Raw genomic sequence first — 18,869 nt, forward strand, 5'->3', positions numbered from 1 at the left:
TTTTATCATCAGCACCCTTAACTTTTCATCCAGCATGAGTCATTGTGTTCCTACTATTCCATCTAATTGCTGAAGTGGTCAACAAATGTTACAGCTGATTAGACCCCATCCAGTTACTCCAGTGCAACAGTTAGCATTTCTAGTGGTGAAGAGCCAGACTCAGTAACACTGTCCTTTGCATCCCCTAAATTAGTTCTCAGCACTAAACTGGTCTGAATTGGGGTCTCCTACTCCAGTTTTTCTTCCCGCTGGTATCCAAAAAGATGAGAGAGATTAGAGTCCACTAAGAAATAAAAGTGGTATCAGCATCGAGGACACACCTGTGGTTGTCCACTAAACAACAGATATATATGGATTTCATATGTATTCACTCAGGAAAACGTACATAGATGCTTTCCCAATTTAAAATCCCTTACCCATAATCAAGGTTCTTTTGGGGTTGTTGTTTTTTGTTTTGTTTTGTTTTTTTTTTTGCATGAGTTTTAAATTAAGAACAAGATTTGTATATTTGTACATTTTGGTTGACAAATTATCATTTCTTTGAGCCTGAGTTTTCTCATTGTTAAATAAAACTAAAACTCAACTAGATTACCTCGTAGACTGGTTGAAAGATTCAAATGAGATATAATATAAATGTAATCACTCTGCAAGCAAAATAATATAGTGTGTATACACACACATATATAGAATGGCATATCAGACTTTATATGTATTAAAAGTGTATATATAGTTAAGATATATTACTGTATAGAATTACTACATTTACATTATATCCCATTTGAATCTTTAGTCTATGTAAAATATACATAATATATTAAATATGTTCTGTTATCTATCAAAGACATAATTTAAAACCTCTATAAAATTAGAATCAACTAATGGCTTATATGGTTTAAAAAAGAAGATCAGATGGACAAACTCACCTAAGCCTCGCGTATATTTTACAGTTTCTTCTAAGATGCAATGGTAAAGTGTAAATGGCATTTGCAATCCTTCAAGGCAGATTAGGCTGTTTGTGGCTTACTGGAAGGGAGGACCGAATGAAGCCCTTGATCACTAAAGGCGCAATTTCATCTTAGAAAAAAATCTCCTCATTTGTATCCTAAATGATTGAGAGAATATTTTTAACAGATACATAGGTAGCATCCTTGAAGAACATTTCAGCTGTGATCTAGATTCTATTCACGCCAGCAGAAAAGAAAACTGGACATTAATAAACCATTCCAGCATTACTTTTAAACAGCAGTGATGGACACAGTGATGTGACTTTTAGGATATGCTATTTCCAAGCATTGCATAGACTCCTAATTTATAAGCCACACCAGCTAGTTTGCTTTCTTTAAAAGAGAAACACCTCTGCAGACTGTGTTTTCATTTATGTTAATCAGATTCATGGAAATGAGAAAACAACATTTCTGGTTTTTTCTGCACTTTAACACCCAGTCATAATGAAAGTAAATTGAACTTCACTGCAAAAGGTGGTTCTCTTGAATCCAAATATGATTAACACTTTCATTTTAATCACAATCTCTTCATGTTTTTTAAGAAAGATATTTCCTAATAGATTAAAAATTCTTATGCCTAGGGAATCATAAGAAAATTAACATGCTCACTATGTTTCATGAGCTTTCACATTATCTCAGATTTGCGTGCAATTGTACAACTCTGTAGCACCTGACTTTTCTGGATGGGTCTATGATGGTTTTGAGTGTATTTTTATCATTGCTGTCTTTGCAACAACACTAGACTAAGTGATTGACAGGATAATGAAAATAATCAATGAAGATAACCATCCCCAAAGTTCTGATTTCCCAAGTGCTAATTAACTGCCTCAGACAAAATCCTAGAAAAACTCAAAATCTCATTACTATTTTATATCCATACTGCCTTGTCCCATGTGGTGTCTGTGTGACTTAATGTCTTGTGTAATTAAACAGGTGTATATAGAGTATATCTAACTAGATGTCTGTTACATTATAATAATCAGTGAAATAAGTTCCTAATTGCATCTGTGCGTTACATTTCTGGAGGCATTAACAGAGCCATGTAACACGGGTGCCATCTGCCTATCACACCTTTAGGCATTTGTTCTTAATGACTATCCTTAAAGAACATGTCTCAGCTTGACTTGGTATTACTGTGTATTAATCCTGGGAACCTTGTCTCCAGGTGGACGTTGGGAAAAAGGCAGAAGCTGTAGCAACAGTCGTTGCTGCAGTAGACCAGGCCCGGGTCAGAGAGCCCAGGGAGCCGGAGCACCCTAAAGAATCGTACGCTCAGCAGACCACTTTGGAGTATGGCTTCAAAGAGCACATTTCTGCCACAAAGGTAGCTGAGCATCCCCAGCGTCCAGCCTCAGAGCCCCACGTTGTCCCTAAAGCAGTCAAGCCTAGAGTGATCCAAGCTCCTTCTGAGACTCATATCACAACTACCGATCAAATGGGAATGCACATTTCATCACAGGTGAGTCTGTACCCCTGGATTTTTACCCTGTTTATGGGAAAGCAAGCTTAACTGCCGAGGTCATCTGGTGGACAGTGGTGTCACTGAGTCTCATTTCAATGCAGATCAAGAAAACTACAGATCTAACAACTGAAAGATTAGTCCATGTGGATAAACGCCCCCGCACAGCAAGCCCTCACTTTACTGTTTCAAAAATTTCTATTCCGAAGACGGAACATGGATATGAGGTAAGAAGTTAAAGAGAGTGACAAAGAAATGTCTGGCTCACAGGAAATAACTACCTAATGCGTGACGTACAGTATCTTTGGTGGCGGCCAGTGTGAGCCTCTTTTTTGGTGATGTCTGTTTGCATTCATAAGAGACTCTGAAGCCCCTGAAGTTTGGCTTCTGAAACTTGCCCAGCAGGGTGAGCGTAAGTAGCAGAGGTGGTTATCATATCCCTCTGAGAAGACATGAATCTGTATCGGCTTCTCTCTGTTTCACGTTCTGTAAAAGATGGTGCATTGTACAGTTTCGTTTTCCTTATGCTGAGAAACATTTCAAAGTAACTTAGCTGTGAATGTATATCAATAATAAAGTCAGACATTGAGAAATCCTATATTCAATATAACAGAGTCAGTCACTGAGAAATCATATATTCATATACACAATATAATAAAATGGAGAGAGGCAGTATTGTGTGGCAGTTGGGGTGGATTGTGGAATCACACAGTCTTGGATTAGTGTCCTAGCTCTGCTCCTATTAGCTCTGCCGTCGGGACAAGTTAATGCATGTAAAAACGTTAGCAAGTTGACAGCACATAATAATCCTTAATATTAGTTATTGTTCCTCTTATGCACATCCAACATGTAGAATGCAAATCTTGTGTGTCTTCAAAGAACTGTAAAGTGGGGCGCCTGGGTGGTTCAGTCGGTTAAGTGTCCGACTTCGGCTCAGGTCATGATCTCACTGTTCGTGGGTTCGAGCCCTGCGTCGGGCTCTGTGCTAACAGCTAGCTCAGAGCCTGGAGCCCGTTTCAGATTCTGTACCTCCCTCCCTCTCCCTCTGACCCTCCCCTGCTTACACTCTCTGTCAGAAATAAATAAAAAACATTTAAAAAATATAAAAAGAAAAAAGAATTGTAAAGTATGTTTAATACCTATATTTGGAATAGCCCCGAATCCCTATTGAAATCAAATAACCATAGACAGTGACAGAATATAAAGAGTGAGATAGCCTTTAAAATATTTTCATAATGTCTCTGTGTTTACCTTCCACACAGATGTGAAGCTGAAACTTTATAATTTTAAACTATTTTAAAGTAGTTCTTGGGGAAAAAAATAAAGTAGTTCTTGTGAATTTACCAAATATTTTAATAATTGCCTGATTTTGAATTTCCCACTGTAGTGTTTGCAGGGTGGTTAAGTGAAAATTCATCACTGAGCTTTAGAAACTCCTCTGTCCCTTTATGACAAGAGCATAAAATAAGGAGCTCTAAATACAACTCTCTAAGAAAAATATTTTCAACTTTTTTAATGTGTATTTATTTTTGAGAGAGAGAGAGCATAGGGGGAGGGTGGGGTACGGGCAGAGAGATATGGAGACACAGAATCTGAAGCAGGTTCTAGGCTCTGAGCTGTCAGCACAGAGCCCCAACACGGGGCTCAAACTCACGAACTGTGAGATCATCACCTTAGCTGAAGTCAATTGCTTAACCCTATGAGCCACCCAGGTGCCCTAAGAAAGATATTTTCAAATGTATTGAGAATGAGAGCATTAAAATAACTGACAATATAGAAAATAGACTCTGACCCACCAAAGAGTTCTTGATAGTAGCCATGGACTTCTGAACCATGACACAGATCATTTTGTTTCCATTTAGGCATCGATAGCCGGTAGCGCTATCGCCACATTACAGAAAGAGTTGTCAGCCACGTCTTCTGCTCAGAAGATCACCAAGTCAGTAAAGGCACCCACTGTGAAGCCTGCTGAGACTAGAGTGAGAGCAGAACCCACCCCCTCTCCACAGTTCCCCTTCGCTGACACGCCAGACACTTACAAGAGTCAAGCTGGCGTTCAAGTGAAAAAGGAGGTAGGGGTGAGCATCACTGGCGGCACAGTCCATGAAGAGCGCTACAAAGTACTGCATGAGCGCGAAACCAAGGTCAGTCACTGGATTGTACACTGTCTCTTGACTCCTTCCTATTGAGCAGGCGCACGGTCAGTTTGTGCCACAGAAGTCCTCAGACATCCTGCCTTCCTCCTTTACCATGCTCCAACTTAATTTTATTGAGTCTGGTGTGGGGCAGAGCTCTTTTTCCTCAAATTATTTTTATAATTTTGCATGTGCTAAGAGTTAACGGGATTGCCCCTTATGCCACAGACATTCTGTAACGTCCTTTGTAAAATTCATAGGTAACAGAAACAGCAAGAGTACCTGCACCTGTTGAAATTCCTGTTACTCCACCAACTTTGGTCTCGGTGAGTGACGAAATTGATTGCATCGGACCATACGCATATCTGGTTAGATAATTTTAATACACGCAAAGGTCAATTTTTTAAACTGGAAAATGGCATTAGTGAGTTCACAAATGCTAATTTTAAGATGACACACTATTTGGCAAGAAAAGAGGGAATTCCGTGTGGCAATGATCAGTCACATAGTCCACAGACTTAATGAGTTTCTATTAGGCCTAAGGGATTACTGGGAGTGTTATGGAGATATAAAGACCAATCTAGCCCTCTTTGAACTTTTAGCCTTACTGTTAAAGAAAAGTACATAAACAAGCAAAAATCTAGATGGTGATAAGCATCACAATGGGGGAAGAATAGAGTACTTCCAGATGGGGCTAACATGAAAAGCTTGGTGAAGTGGCAGCATTTGCTGCTGAACACTTACGTCCCATTGGGATTTAAATACATGAGAGTAACAGAGGGTACAGAGTTGCCCCATTAAATGGTGTTAATATAGTTCTGCTTTATGATCTCGGAAACGCCTTACATTTATTTAAAGTTAGGAAATAACTTTTCAAAGGAGTCTCTTCATTAATATTTCTAGAGTCTTGGCCTTTAAAAAAATATTAGAATGTGCAAATTCTGACACTTGTTATAACTTATAGAGATGATTAATGAATATGTACACATTATCAGTATTTCCTTTTTCTTCTTTCTTCAGGGCTTAAAAAATGTGACTGTTATAGAAGGTGAATCTGTCACCTTGGAGTGCCACATTTCTGGATACCCATCCCCAAAAGTGACATGGTACAGGGAAGACTACCAAATAGAAAGTTCCATTGATTTCCAGATAACCTTCCAGAGTGGAATCGCTCGTCTTATGATTCGAGAAGCCTTTGCGGAAGACAGCGGGCGATTTACTTGCAGCACTGTGAACGAGGCTGGGACTGTCAGCACATCCTGCTATCTAGCTGTGCAAGGTTTGTGGCCACACTCCCACTGCCCATTTGTACCTGCCATCTTACTCTCAGCCGACACTTCTTTCCACAGTATGGTTTCTGTACAGTCCGTAATGGTGTCCCCTGTGGGAACTGGGGCTAGGTTAAGGGGTCAACCTAACTGTCATGCTAAACAGAGGTCACCAACAAAACAGACTAAATGCCTGACTTAAATGAGAAACTTCTTTCTTCTTCCAGCATCAGAAGAGTTTGAAAAGGAAACAACCACTGTGGCTGAGAAATTTACCACAGAAGAGAAACGGTAAAAACATTCTTCTGCTTTTGTTCTAGGACAGTTTTGATTTTTTTTTTTTTTAATCCCTTTGGTATTGGCAGATTGCAGCCCAGAAGCTAATTTGAATTCTCTTTCCAGCTTGGTAGAGTCAAGAGATGTGGTAATGACTGATACCAGCATCACAGAGGAACAAGCGGTACCCGGAGAACCTGCCGCTCCCTTCTTTATTACAAAACCAGTGGTCCAGAAACTGGTGGAAGGCGGGAGCATTGTGTTTGAATGTCAAGTTGGTGGCAATCCAAAGCCCCATGTCTACTGGAAAAAATCTGGTGTCCCTCTCACCTCGGGATACAGGTGTGTTGATGGCTGACTGATAGCGTTCTCTGTTATTTGTATGATATGTATAAGGAAGCCTAGAAAGAAGTAGGATATACTTACCCCACCATCCTCCAAATGTAGGCTCTTTCATTATGGAAACTTCAGAGTATGTTTTGAGCTATTTTTACATTTTTGCACAAAGTCTTACCGAGAAACAAAGCTACTTGACAAAAGTGGATAGAAGATGGATTTCTTTATATTCTAGTTCGATTCATGTATAGCGCTAGTGAAACAGAGAAAATGTGGATTTTTACACGCATACACATGTTCTTCTAGAAAGCATCTAAGACAGCATTCAGTAAAAATGCATAATAATTAAATCACTGAAAGAGAAAATAACAAGGGTCCTGTAATGAAGAAGAAAGTTATACATGAAAATCTATGCTAATAAATTTGTTATAACTGAATGTAAAATTTAGCTTTGAATCTTCTGCAACTTGAGACAAATCATCTAAAAGTGTACCTCTTATGTCTTAATAAGAAGATATACAGTATACCAGAGGCTTAAGATTGAAATATTTAAAAGGGATTTATTGTTTTGATTATTCATTTGATCTTCACATGAAACAAGGAGCAAAGTACTGAACAAAGAGAAATACCCAAGTGTTTAACTGACCTCATCATTCGCTCACATAAACACTGATGCCCTTTCCATGTGGCTGATTCTAGTGGTATTATAGTCTATCATTTATTTCAAAGAATATATGAGCCTTATATAAAATGAACATTTTAAGTTGTTTGGCCCTCATTACTCCTGTTCATGCACTTTCCCCCATTTTCAGCAATCTTCTATTCTATATGGAGCTTGGTCACATGTTTAAGATCATTGAATTTTGTACCATAGATCCGCATGAGGGTTTGTTTATTCACATAGGGTTATTTGTGAGTGAATTTTATGTATGTTCATTTCCATAAAGATACAAAGTGAGTTACAACAAACAAACTGGAGAGTGCAGACTGGTGATTTCAATGACTTTTGCTGATGATGCCGGAGAATACACTATTGTTATTCGTAATAAGCATGGCGAGACTTCTGCCTCTGCCTCCCTACTGGAGGAAGGTAAGCGCAGCTCTCAGGACTTCCTCTGTGCATGATAGGAATGGAAATGCAGGGGAGTAGCAGTGCTGTGTGTTTGTCAAAGGCCTGTTAAATATCCCAGTTCTGAGAGACTGTCTCTGTCCTCGTCACTACCCTCTCTTGGCCTCAGCTAGGTAGAAAATGTTTTAGACCACATGGCCTCAAAAGCCATCCTGGTGTTAGATATCAGGGTTCTAGCACGAAGTTTCTACCTGGTGCTTACATTTCTAGACATATCATGCCTTTGGAGATGCAAAGACTGCAAACCTAGTTGCCTTCCAGATCCAGGCAGATATTAGTGAGTGTTGTGAAGACAGTGACAAACTGGAGAGCATATGCCCTGCCTCAAGGGGGCAGTAATTCCCTGCCTCCACTGTGTTGTAACCAGGCACACACCTGCCAGGCTCAATGTCCCTAGAGTTTCTGGTATTTTAAAGAAAACCTGGAAATCAAGATTTTCAGGATTCATAAGTAATTTGACAAAAGGCATAATAACATTCAGGCCAAACCAAATGTATCTGTGGGTCACATTTACTTTTGCTTAATTGTTCGAATTTGCCGTGGACCATCCCTTGTTTTGTCTCATTTGATCTGCCCAAGACCCCTTATAGCAAGTTAGGATATTATCCTAATTTAGCAGATAGAGCCCTCAAGCCCCAGGAAGATAAATGAATTGCCAAATGCCACGTACCAAATTAGGAAGATCACTAGGATATTTCCTAAAGAACTGAATGCCAACATAAAATTCTTTCTACAATAGTAGTGGCTGCTTTGACTTGTCAATGAAAGTTTGTTTTTGAATCTCAATCTAATATATATTGAGCACTTTGAGAGTAAAATTTGGAAAATCTGGCTTTTGGTTATCAACTTTCCCTAGTACAGGACCTGAATGAAGTGATATGAAGGCTTTTCCTAAGAACATTAAAAATTAACTTGTGTTCTTAAAATAAATACGCAAAGTGGAAAAAGAGAAAGAGACAAACCAAGAAACAGGCTCTTAACTATATAGAACACACTGATGGTTACTGAAGGGGAGGTGGGTGGGGGATGGGTAGAACAGGTGATGGAGATTAATGAGGGTACTTGTCTGGATGATCACCGGGTGTTGTATGGAATTGTTGAACCACTATAGTATACACCTGAAACCAATATCACCCTGTTAACTATACTGGAATTTAAGTCAAAACTTACAGAAATTCACTTCTCTTCTTAACTTCTAGCTGATTATGAGTCACTGATGAAGTCCCAGCAAGAAATGCTTTACCAAACACAAATGACTGCATTTGTGCAAGAACCTAAAGTTGGAGAAATAGCACCTGGATTTTTATACTCTGATTATGAAAAAGAGTATGAAAAAGAACAGGCCTTAATTAGGAAAAAAATGGCCAAAGATACTGTAATGGTCAGGACTTTTGTAGAAGAACAGGTGGGTATAAGAAGAATGACCAAGCAAATCATCTCATAAATTACCCTTTCTTTCCAAGGTGTCCCTCTTTTTGTTTGGTATTTTCATTTTCAGGTGACAGGGTCAGGGTTGGACTGTAGTTATTAGGTCCAAGTTCACTGCTGATGAGTTTCCTTAACCTTCATGACATGTTGCATAATGTGGCTTTGGAAATAGGGATTTTGAATATGCAGGAAAAGATAAATACTAGGATGACCAGGTCCACTACTGCCCAAATTCCTTCATTTGTAGGATGAACATCCCAAAGTAACCTGTGCCTTTAGAATATCATGACCCAAGATGCCACAGCATGAGCTGACAGAGATGATGGTAATGCAGATTAGAAAACAAAACAGGGACTCCTGTAATTCTCACTGAAAAAAACAAAAACAGAAATCTTTCTGGATGTTTCCCCCAAAACTTGAATCCTTGTCTCTGAAACTAATACTCTTTTTTAAAGTTTATTTATTTATTGTGAAAGACAGCATGTGCAGGAGCAGCAAAGGGGCAGAAAGAAAGGGAGAGAGAGGGTCCCAAGTAAGCTCCACCCTGTCAGCACAGTGTCCCATAAGGGGCTCAATCTCATGAACTGTGAGATCATGACCTGAGCCAAAATGAAGAGTCTGATGATTAACTGACTAAGCCACCCAGGTGCCCCTGAAACTAATAGTCTTAAAACATTTCTGACTGTCAGGATTTATATATTTTTAACAAACTATCATCTTTTTTACTACATAGGAATTCCATATTTCCTCCTTCGAAGAGAGGCTCATCAAAGAAATTGAATACAGAATAATAAAGACTACATTAGAAGAACTTCTTGAAGAAGATGGAGAAGAAAAGATGGCAGTTGACATTTCTGAATCTGAAGCTATTGAAGCAGGATTTGATTTAAGAATCAAAAATTATAGAATTCTTGAGGGAATGGGTGTTACTTTTCATTGCAAGATGTCTGGCTATCCATTACCCAAGGTAAAACCTAACCTTCATGCCTCCACACTACAATAATGATGCACAGCAGCTACAATAATTATTTTATCTAAATTTTTTTTCAAAATATCATTTGCAGATTGCATGGTACAAAGATGGCAAGCGAATCAAACATGGAGAGAGATACCAAATGGAATTTCTGCAAGACGGCAGAGCTAGTCTGCGCATACCTGTTCTTCTTCCAGAAGACGAAGGCATCTATACTGCATTTGCCAGCAATATTAAGGGAAATGCAATTTGCTCAGGGAAGTTGTATGTGGAGCCTGCTGCACCTCTCGGTGCTCCAACTTACATACCCACACCAGAGCCAGTGAGCAGAATCAGGTAAGCCTCACAGTAATTTGGGTTGATTAATATTTGAATTGTTTAAAACACCAAATATTCCAATAGCAAATTGCTGTTGTGTGGGGGCTAAAAACAAAAAAGAAAGGAAGAAAGGAAAGAAGGGAAGAAAAAGAAAAGAAGGAAAGGAAGGAAAGGAAAGAAAGAAGGAAAGAAAAGGAAGGAAGGGAAAGAGAGAGAGAAAGAGAGAAAGTGGAGATAGCACCAAAACTTGCCATTAGCAATACAGATGATTGCCAAGAGTTTTTATCTTGTCCTGGCTCAAGGTGAGCAAAGCATTGTCATTAGTGCAGCATGCTATTCATCTCCTGGTGCTAGAACTAATATATTGAAAACTGTAAAGGTTTACTTAATACCTGATTTTACACATGTTATCTCTAATTTATACAACAACCTTGCAATGTAGGTATTGTTATTACTATTTTGGAAGTGGGGACACTTAATCTTTGTGAACATATGAAAATTGTCTTAGTTCTCCTGCCCTGTAAGTGATTGTGCCAGCACTTGAAATTCATTCCAAGCCAGGGGCGCCTGGGTGGCTTAGTCGGTTAAGCGTCCGACTTTCGCTTAGGTCATGATCTCGCGGTTCGTGGGTTCGAGCGCCGCGTCGGGCTCCCTCTCTCTCTGACCCTCCCCTGCTCACGTTGTCTCTCTCTCTCTCTCCTAGAAATAAATAAAAATATTAAAAAAAAAAAAAAAAGAAAGAAATTCATTCCAAGCCAGTCTGGCTACAATGGATAAATAGGTTTTTGGGTTTTTTCCAATATAATTTCTGTTTTCCCTTCTCTTGAGTAAAAAATTGTATTTTTCTTTTTTTTTTTTTTATAAATTTATTCGTTGGGTTATTTAACCAACAAACATTCATTGAGACATTTTGGCAGTTGAATCAGAAAGATTTGGTGACTAATTCAGGTGATGAGGGAAAGACTGTATTAAGAATTGTACCAAGATCTTAAGGCTGAGTACTTGGCTATGTTCAATAATACTGACTGGAATTGAGGATATATGAAAAACATGGATTTGAGGGCAACAATAATGTATTCTGTTTTGGATCCCAATGAGTTTGAAGTGTCTTCTAATATGTATATGAAGTATATTCTAAAATAATATTTTGCTTTGTTTTCTCTGGGCCTCATGAAAATATTGTTTTGCTTTTGTTTTTCAGATCCATTTCTCCACGTTCAGTGAGTAGATCTCCTATACGCATGTCTCCTGCACGGATGTCTCCTGCAAGGATGTCACCTGCACGGATGTCCCCTGCAAGAATGTCCCCTGGACGTCGGCTGGAGGAAACAGATGAGTCACAACTTGAGAGGCTGTATAAGCCAGTCTTTGTGTTAAAGCCTGCTTCTTTCAAATGTTTAGAAGGACAAACCGCCAGATTTGACTTAAAGGTTGTCGGTAGACCTATGCCAGAGACCTTTTGGTTTCATGATGGTAAGTATGATGAATTTTTACCTACAAATCATTAAACCCAAAAATAAGCTTATATGTATGTACAACACTTTTTAAAAAGAACTGTTTTAATCTATGTTTTCCTTTCCACTTATTTTTTACAGGCCAGCAAATTGTCAATGATTATACCCATAAAGTAGTCATTAAAGAAGATGGTACCCAATCACTGATTATTGTCCCTGCATCCCCCAGTGACTCTGGTGAATGGACTGTGGTTGCCCAAAACAGAGCAGGCAAATCGTCGATTTCAGTGATTTTAACTGTGGAAGGTATTTGCCCTTAAAAAAGAAACTACCTTATCAGTTGGGCTATAAACAGGTGTTTCAGCCTTATTCACTCTGAATCACAATCTTTCTCTTCCAGCTGTGGAACATCAGGTAAAACCAATGTTCGTGGAAAAACTAAAAAATGTCAATATAAAGGAAGGTTCTCGACTTGAAATGAAAGTCAGAGCTACGGGTAATCCCAACCCTGATATTGTATGGCTGAAAAACAGTGACATCATTGTACCTCATAAATATCCAAGAATCATGTAAGTTTGCTTGAAAATAATAAAACTAAGCTCATTATCAAATCCAAATAACTAAGGAAACAATAACTACTTCTGTATTGAAATTTTTAATTTTTTTTTCTCTTTTAATAGAATTGAAGGGATAAAGGGAGAAGCTGCCCTTAGAATTGATTCCACTGTCAGCCAAGATTCTGCCTGGTATACTGCAACTGCTATCAATAAGGCTGGCCGAGACACTACAAGGTGCAAAGTAAATGTTGAAGTTGAGTTTGCAGAGCCTGAACCAGAGAGAAAATTAATCATCCCACGAGGGACCTATAGAGCAAAAGAGATTGCAGCTCCAGAACTGGAGCCCCTCCATCTGCGATATGGTCAAGAGCAATGGGAAGAGGGTGACCTTTATGATAAAGAGAAACAACAGAAGCCATTTTTCAAGAAAAAACTCACTTCCTTAAGACTCAAGCGCTTTGGGCCTGCCCATTTTGAGTGTAGGCTAACACCAATTGGTGACCCAACAATGGTGGTGGAATGGCTCCATGATGGAAAGCCACTTGAAGCAGCCAACAGGCTCCGTATGATCAATGAGTTTGGGTACTGCAGCCTTGATTACGGGGTTGCATATTCCAGAGATAGCGGTATCATTACTTGCAGAGCTACTAACAAATATGGAACAGATCACACATCTGCTACACTTATTGTTAAAGATGAAAAAAGTCTTGTGGAAGAATCTCAATTGCCTGAGGGGAGGAAAGGCTTACAAAGAATTGAGGAATTAGAGAGGATGGCTCACGAAGGTGCCCTTACAGGTGTAACAACAGATCAGAAAGAGAAGCAAAAGCCAGACATTGTCTTGTTCCCAGAGCCAGTAAGAGTACTTGAAGGGGAGACTGCTAGATTCCGTTGCCGAGTGACCGGTTACCCTCAACCCAAAGTCAACTGGTACCTCAATGGACAGCTCATTCGCAAAAGCAAAAGGTTCAGAGTTCGCTATGATGGCATTCATTATTTGGACATCGTGGACTGCAAATCATATGATACAGGGGAAGTCAAGGTTACTGCAGAAAATCCTGAAGGTGTGATAGAGCATAAAGTGAAACTTGAGATCCAACAGAGGGAAGATTTTAGGTCTGTCCTTAGACGAGCCCCTGAACCTAAGCCCGAGTTTCATGTACACGAACCTGGAAAACTTCAGTTTGAAGTACAAAAAGTAGATAGACCTGTTGACACCACTGAAACCAAGGAAGTTGTGAAGCTGAAAAGGGCTGAAAGAATTACCCATGAAAAGGTATCTGAAGAGTCAGAAGAGTTGCGCAGTAAATTCAAGCGCAGAACTGAGGAGGGATATTACGAAGCAATTACTGCTGTGGAGCTCAAGTCTCGTAAGAAGGATGAATCCTATGAAGAACTCCTAAGGAAGACAAAAGACGAACTTCTCCACTGGACCAAAGAATTAACTGAAGAGGAAAAGAAAGCCCTTGCTGAAGAAGGCAAAATCACTATTCCAACTTTTAAACCTGATAAAATTGAACTAAGTCCTAGTATGGAGGCTCCTAAAATCTTTGAAAGAATCCAAAGCCAAACAGTGGGCCAAGGATCTGATGCACACTTCCGGGTCAGAGTGGTGGGAAGACCAGATCCTGAATGTGAATGGTACAAAAATGGTGTAAAGATTGAACGCTCTGACAGAATCTACTGGTACTGGCCCGAAGACAATGTTTGTGAACTGGTCATAAGAGATGTGACTGCTGAGGACTCTGCCAGCATTATGGTGAAAGCCATCAACATAGCTGGAGAAACCTCAAGCCATGCCTTCTTACTTGTCCAAGGTAATTTTGACATCTTTGGGTAGATGGATCTGTCTCTATTTATCCATGAATATCCATTAGTGTATTTCTTTTTTTTATTTTCCTATGATTCAAATTGTGAATTAATTTAATATAATGTCTTTTTCCCCCTTTTCTTATAGCAAAGCAATCGATCATTTTCACACAGGAATTACAAGATGTGGTTGCTAAGGAAAAAGACACCATGGCAACCTTTGAATGTGAAACTTCAGAGCCGTTTGTCAAAGTGAAATGGTATAAAGATGGTGTGGAGGTTCATACAGGAGATAAATACAGGATGCACTCAGACAGAAAGGTTCACTTCCTCTCCATACTGACAATTGACACGTCTGATGCTGAAGACTACAGCTGTGTACTTGTGGAAGATGAAAATGTAAAAACAACGGCAAAACTTATCGTCGAAGGTAGTAAATGATAATTTCACTATTTACTTAAGTGCTAAAGTCGCCCTTAGTATGTGATAAAATTAGCTTTGCAATTTTCCTTTTATAAAAAGAACTACGTGGGAGTTGAATATAACCTCTGTAACAAGATTCCTGAATGTATACCACTAATTGAGATTATTGACAATTTGGATTTATTTTTTTATTTTTATTTGTTTCAAAATGAAAAGTTTATTTCAAAATTATTGGATGGCATCATATTACATTCTTCTCTCATGTTAGTGACAATTGGGATTAAGAATCAAGGTTATTTTGATGCCTTGTTTTTAAATTTTTATATTGGAATAAAATTCTGTGTTTTAAGAATTGTTTTAAGTAAAATAACATCTTTTCATTGAAAGTATATTTCTCAGTTCATCAGTAGGTAGACATTAAGAATATTCCTGATAGCATGGGGGATTTAAGAGACTTACAAGAAATTTTTTCTAACCTAAGTCTAGATGTGTAACTCTCAAGAAAAATTAACTTCTCTTTATCTTATGCCCCAGGTGCCGTTGTTGAGTTTGTGAAGGAACTTCAGGATATAGAAGTTCCGGAATCATTTTCAGGAGAGTTAGAGTGCATTATATCCCCAGAAAATATAGAAGGCAAATGGTATCATAATGGTGTGGAGCTGAAATCCAATGGTAAATACACAATTACATCTCGCCGTGGACGTCAGAACCTCACTGTTAAGGATGTGACCAAAGAAGACCAGGGAGAATACAGCTTTGTTGTCGATAGCAAAAAGACAACCTGTAAACTAAAGATGAAACGTAAGTCTGCCTGTTCCTTTTGGCCTGCAGTGAATATCATGGCTTCTTGATAAAAACTGATCATAACTTTCATTTTTCTCCTCATATTTCACAGCCCGGCCCATTGCTATCCTACAAGGACTTAGTGATCAAAAAGTCTGTGAAGGTGACATCGTTCAGCTTGAGGTTAAGGTCTCCTTAGAGAATGTGGAAGGCGTCTGGATGAAAGATGGCCAGGAAGTGCAGCCCAGTGACAGGGTTCACATTGTGATAGACAAACAGTCACATATGCTGCTTATTGAAGACATGACTAAGGAGGATGCTGGGAATTACTCCTTCACCATTCCATCCCTTGGACTGTCAACCAGTGGGCGTGTCTCTGTCTACAGTGAGTACAACATACATTTTTATGTGTATATTTTTAAGTGAGGTAGAAAACTTTAATTAGCAGACATTTAAAACAAAATTCACATTAATAAATCTGTGTGTGTGTGTGTGTGTGTCTGTGGTTTTGCAGGTGTTGATGTGATAACCCCTCTAAAGGATGTTAACGTGATTGAGGGTACCAAGGCTGTGCTTGAATGCAAGGTCTCAGTCCCTGATGTAACTTCTGTTAAATGGTACTTAAATGATGAACAAATCAAGCCTGATGATCGTGTACAAGCCATTGTCAAAGGCACTAAGCAGCGACTAGTGATTAACCGGACCCATGCTTCAGATGAAGGACCTTATAAGCTTATGGTTGGCAGAGTCGAAACCAGCTGTGATCTTTCTGTGGAAAGTAAGGATTCTTCCATTTAACTTATCATTGTTTTAAGCATTATTTTCCCAGTGTAATATTAACCAAGTGTTTCTTTTCTTTTTCCCCAGAAATTAAAATTATCAGAGGTCTTCGTGACCTTACCTGTACAGAAACCCAAAATGTGGTCTTAGAAGTTGAGCTGTCCCACTCAGGAATTGATGTTTTGTGGAATTTTAAGGACAAAGAAATCAAACCCAGTTCCAAATATAAAATTGAAGCTCATGGAAAAATATATAAATTGACAGTTCTAAATATGATGAAAGATGATGAAGGAAAATATACATTTTTTGCTGGAGAAAATATGACATCTGGCAAACTTACTGTAGCAGGTTGGTACACTTAAATCTGAGTTCTCATGTGGGGCACTTGTTTCACTTCAAGAAATCATGGCCCATTTCCTTCCAAATTCCCATCAGTTTCCTTCTTCCATGCCTCTGCTTATGCTATTCTCGAAGTCAGTAGTCCCCTCAATACTGTCCCCACCATGTGCTTCTGGGAAGACCTACCTCAAATGCCATCTTTTTTGTGAAGCCTTCCATAATCTTCCCATTTGTGTAAGATCTTACTCCTACAACCTCAGGATTAGTTAGTGTGTGTGTCTCTCCCATGGCCTTTTTCACCTACTTGTCTCATTGCCTATTTCTTCTTCACACACCAGCTTTTCCAATCTGGAATTTTGCTTCCATCCCATCTATGTTCTCTAACATATTGCACATGATAGACGATCAATAAACATTTGTTGAACTGAGCTTTATTTAAACTTTCCTACCCTAAAGGTAGATTTCTTTTTTTTAATCACTCTTCTTTCTTTAACTTTTGTTTCTTTTCTTCCCTTCATACTTGTTTTATGAACCCAATGAAAATTTTAAAATATAATTCATTGTATCTATATATCTCTTTCTTATGACAGGAAGTAGACCATTCTCATTCAGCAGAAATCCCTAGCTTCAAAATGAAGAACCAAAAGCATAAATCAATTGCCCAGAAAAAACTAGAAGTCATCATTAATTTGTTTAGTTCATTACAAGTTAATTACTGAAGAGCTGAGATATGACATCGAGACTAAATTGTGTAGTCCGTATGAGAATTGTGTGTCCCACTTTGTATGACAGTTACATGGGTTATACTTTATTACATCATAAAATTTCCTCAGATACCTGACCATAAAAAACACTTCTGAAACAAAATTTTGGATCCTGCACTCTGACATGTTTAAGATAAATTGCATGTTTTTAAATGTGTGCAAATAAGAAAAAACTATGAGCCCTTGTATAATTTCACTCAACATTTTTTAAGGCTCTACCATAGGCAAGGACTGCTAGAAACACAGGACACAAAAACGAATGAGGCATGAAATTTTTTCTTGAGGAATTCACAATTTAGAGAGAGACAGACAGATACATCAGCATCTAACTTGCTGAAGGAGTAATTTTTTCTGCTGGTGAATGATGGTCATGGAGGCAATGGTGAGAAGCTTCATAAAAGAGATGACATTTGTTACAATAGTGATTTTTAGTACATAAGAGTCTCGAATCTTATAGAGACATTGAAGACTATACATTTTGTTTAGCACATCTTTTCCCAATCAAAGATTAGACACAACCCTTAGAAGACTAGGTAGAATGCTTTTGAAGAAGGGATTGAGTTAGAGGCCATCCATGTGGTATGGTTTTTAGAATTCAGTATTAACTCATCAGTTGCTTTCCCTTTACAAAACCTTCCTGACTCCAGTATTTTCCTTGGTTATCAGTCATGCATACTTAGAATAGGGGTTTCTGTGATATCTTCTCAGTATGAGTAAAGATAATTAGACCATTCACGACATTCAAAATCATGTTTTCAAATATGATATTTTACATTTAATTGTGCAAAGACTTCCTTTTTGTATAAATATTTTTTAAAGGACTGACACTGGTACTTCTCTTGTTCCAAAGGGGGGGCCATCTCCAAGCCACTCACTGATCAGACTGTGGCTGAGTCACAGGAAGCTGTGTTTGAATGTGAAGTTGCCAACCCAGATGCTGAAGGAGAATGGCTGAAGGATGGCAAACACCTACCGCTGAGTAACATCATCAGAAGTGAATCAGATGACCACAAAAGGAGACTTATCATTGCTGCCAGCAGATTAGATGACATGGGAGAATACACCTACAAGGTGGCCACCTCCAAAACCTCTGCCAAACTCAAAGTTGAAGGTTAGTGATCTGACAACAGATTTATCCATTCCACATTATATTTCATTCTTGATGGTTATCATTTTAAAAGTCAGTGGTATAATTATTTTGGATGTAATAAAGCATGATTTCACAAAATCATTATAAACTCTCCAAAGTTTCTGAGCCATAGACCACAGGGTGCAAAATTGCTTATATGATGTGTTTCTGTGAAGAAGCCATTTCTTAGGTTCCAGCTTGGAGGGACGGTTTAATTAGACACTCTCATTCTCCATCCCTCTTTTGCTCCTCTCCAGTCTATTGAGCTATTAGTATACGGCTGTGCAAACTTCATCTCATTTAAGTATAGAAAAATCATTGCACAGTGTACATTTCAAACTGGATCCCAGGTTTTCCTAAATAATCTCGAGGTGTCTTTTAAAATAGAGCTGCTGCATAACCTCAAAATTTTTGATAGCCATTCTTTTGCAAGATGGCCAGGTAATGATCTTATTCCAGGACTTCTTTTACATGATGATACCATCTTTATTTCCTAAACCACTCA

At 38.6% G+C, this 18,869-nt stretch overlaps 1 protein-coding gene across 1 annotated transcript in view; it reads left to right on the forward strand.

The window, feature by feature from the left end:
- The window catches only part of TTN (titin), a 274,001-nt gene that overhangs the window by 16,583 nt on the left and 238,549 nt on the right, over nucleotides 1-18,869 (forward strand). The window contains 21 exon segments of the mRNA XM_039222380.1: nucleotides 2,170-2,463; nucleotides 2,568-2,690; nucleotides 4,326-4,607; nucleotides 4,859-4,924; nucleotides 5,619-5,877; nucleotides 6,094-6,157; nucleotides 6,269-6,484; nucleotides 7,426-7,568; nucleotides 8,807-9,012; nucleotides 9,769-10,002; nucleotides 10,100-10,344; nucleotides 11,528-11,799; nucleotides 11,922-12,086; nucleotides 12,181-12,349; nucleotides 12,461-14,154; nucleotides 14,295-14,576; nucleotides 15,104-15,370; nucleotides 15,465-15,737; nucleotides 15,867-16,130; nucleotides 16,220-16,480; nucleotides 18,086-18,346. Of these exon segments, the coding sequence (XP_039078311.1) occupies nucleotides 2,170-2,463; nucleotides 2,568-2,690; nucleotides 4,326-4,607; nucleotides 4,859-4,924; nucleotides 5,619-5,877; nucleotides 6,094-6,157; nucleotides 6,269-6,484; nucleotides 7,426-7,568; nucleotides 8,807-9,012; nucleotides 9,769-10,002; nucleotides 10,100-10,344; nucleotides 11,528-11,799; nucleotides 11,922-12,086; nucleotides 12,181-12,349; nucleotides 12,461-14,154; nucleotides 14,295-14,576; nucleotides 15,104-15,370; nucleotides 15,465-15,737; nucleotides 15,867-16,130; nucleotides 16,220-16,480; nucleotides 18,086-18,346 (6,040 nt within the window).

The sequence above is a fragment of the Hyaena hyaena genome, unplaced genomic scaffold (assembly GCF_003009895.1).
Source record: "Hyaena hyaena isolate Hyena2069 unplaced genomic scaffold, ASM300989v1 scaffold_1123, whole genome shotgun sequence".
Taxonomy (NCBI): domain Eukaryota; kingdom Metazoa; phylum Chordata; class Mammalia; order Carnivora; family Hyaenidae; genus Hyaena; species Hyaena hyaena.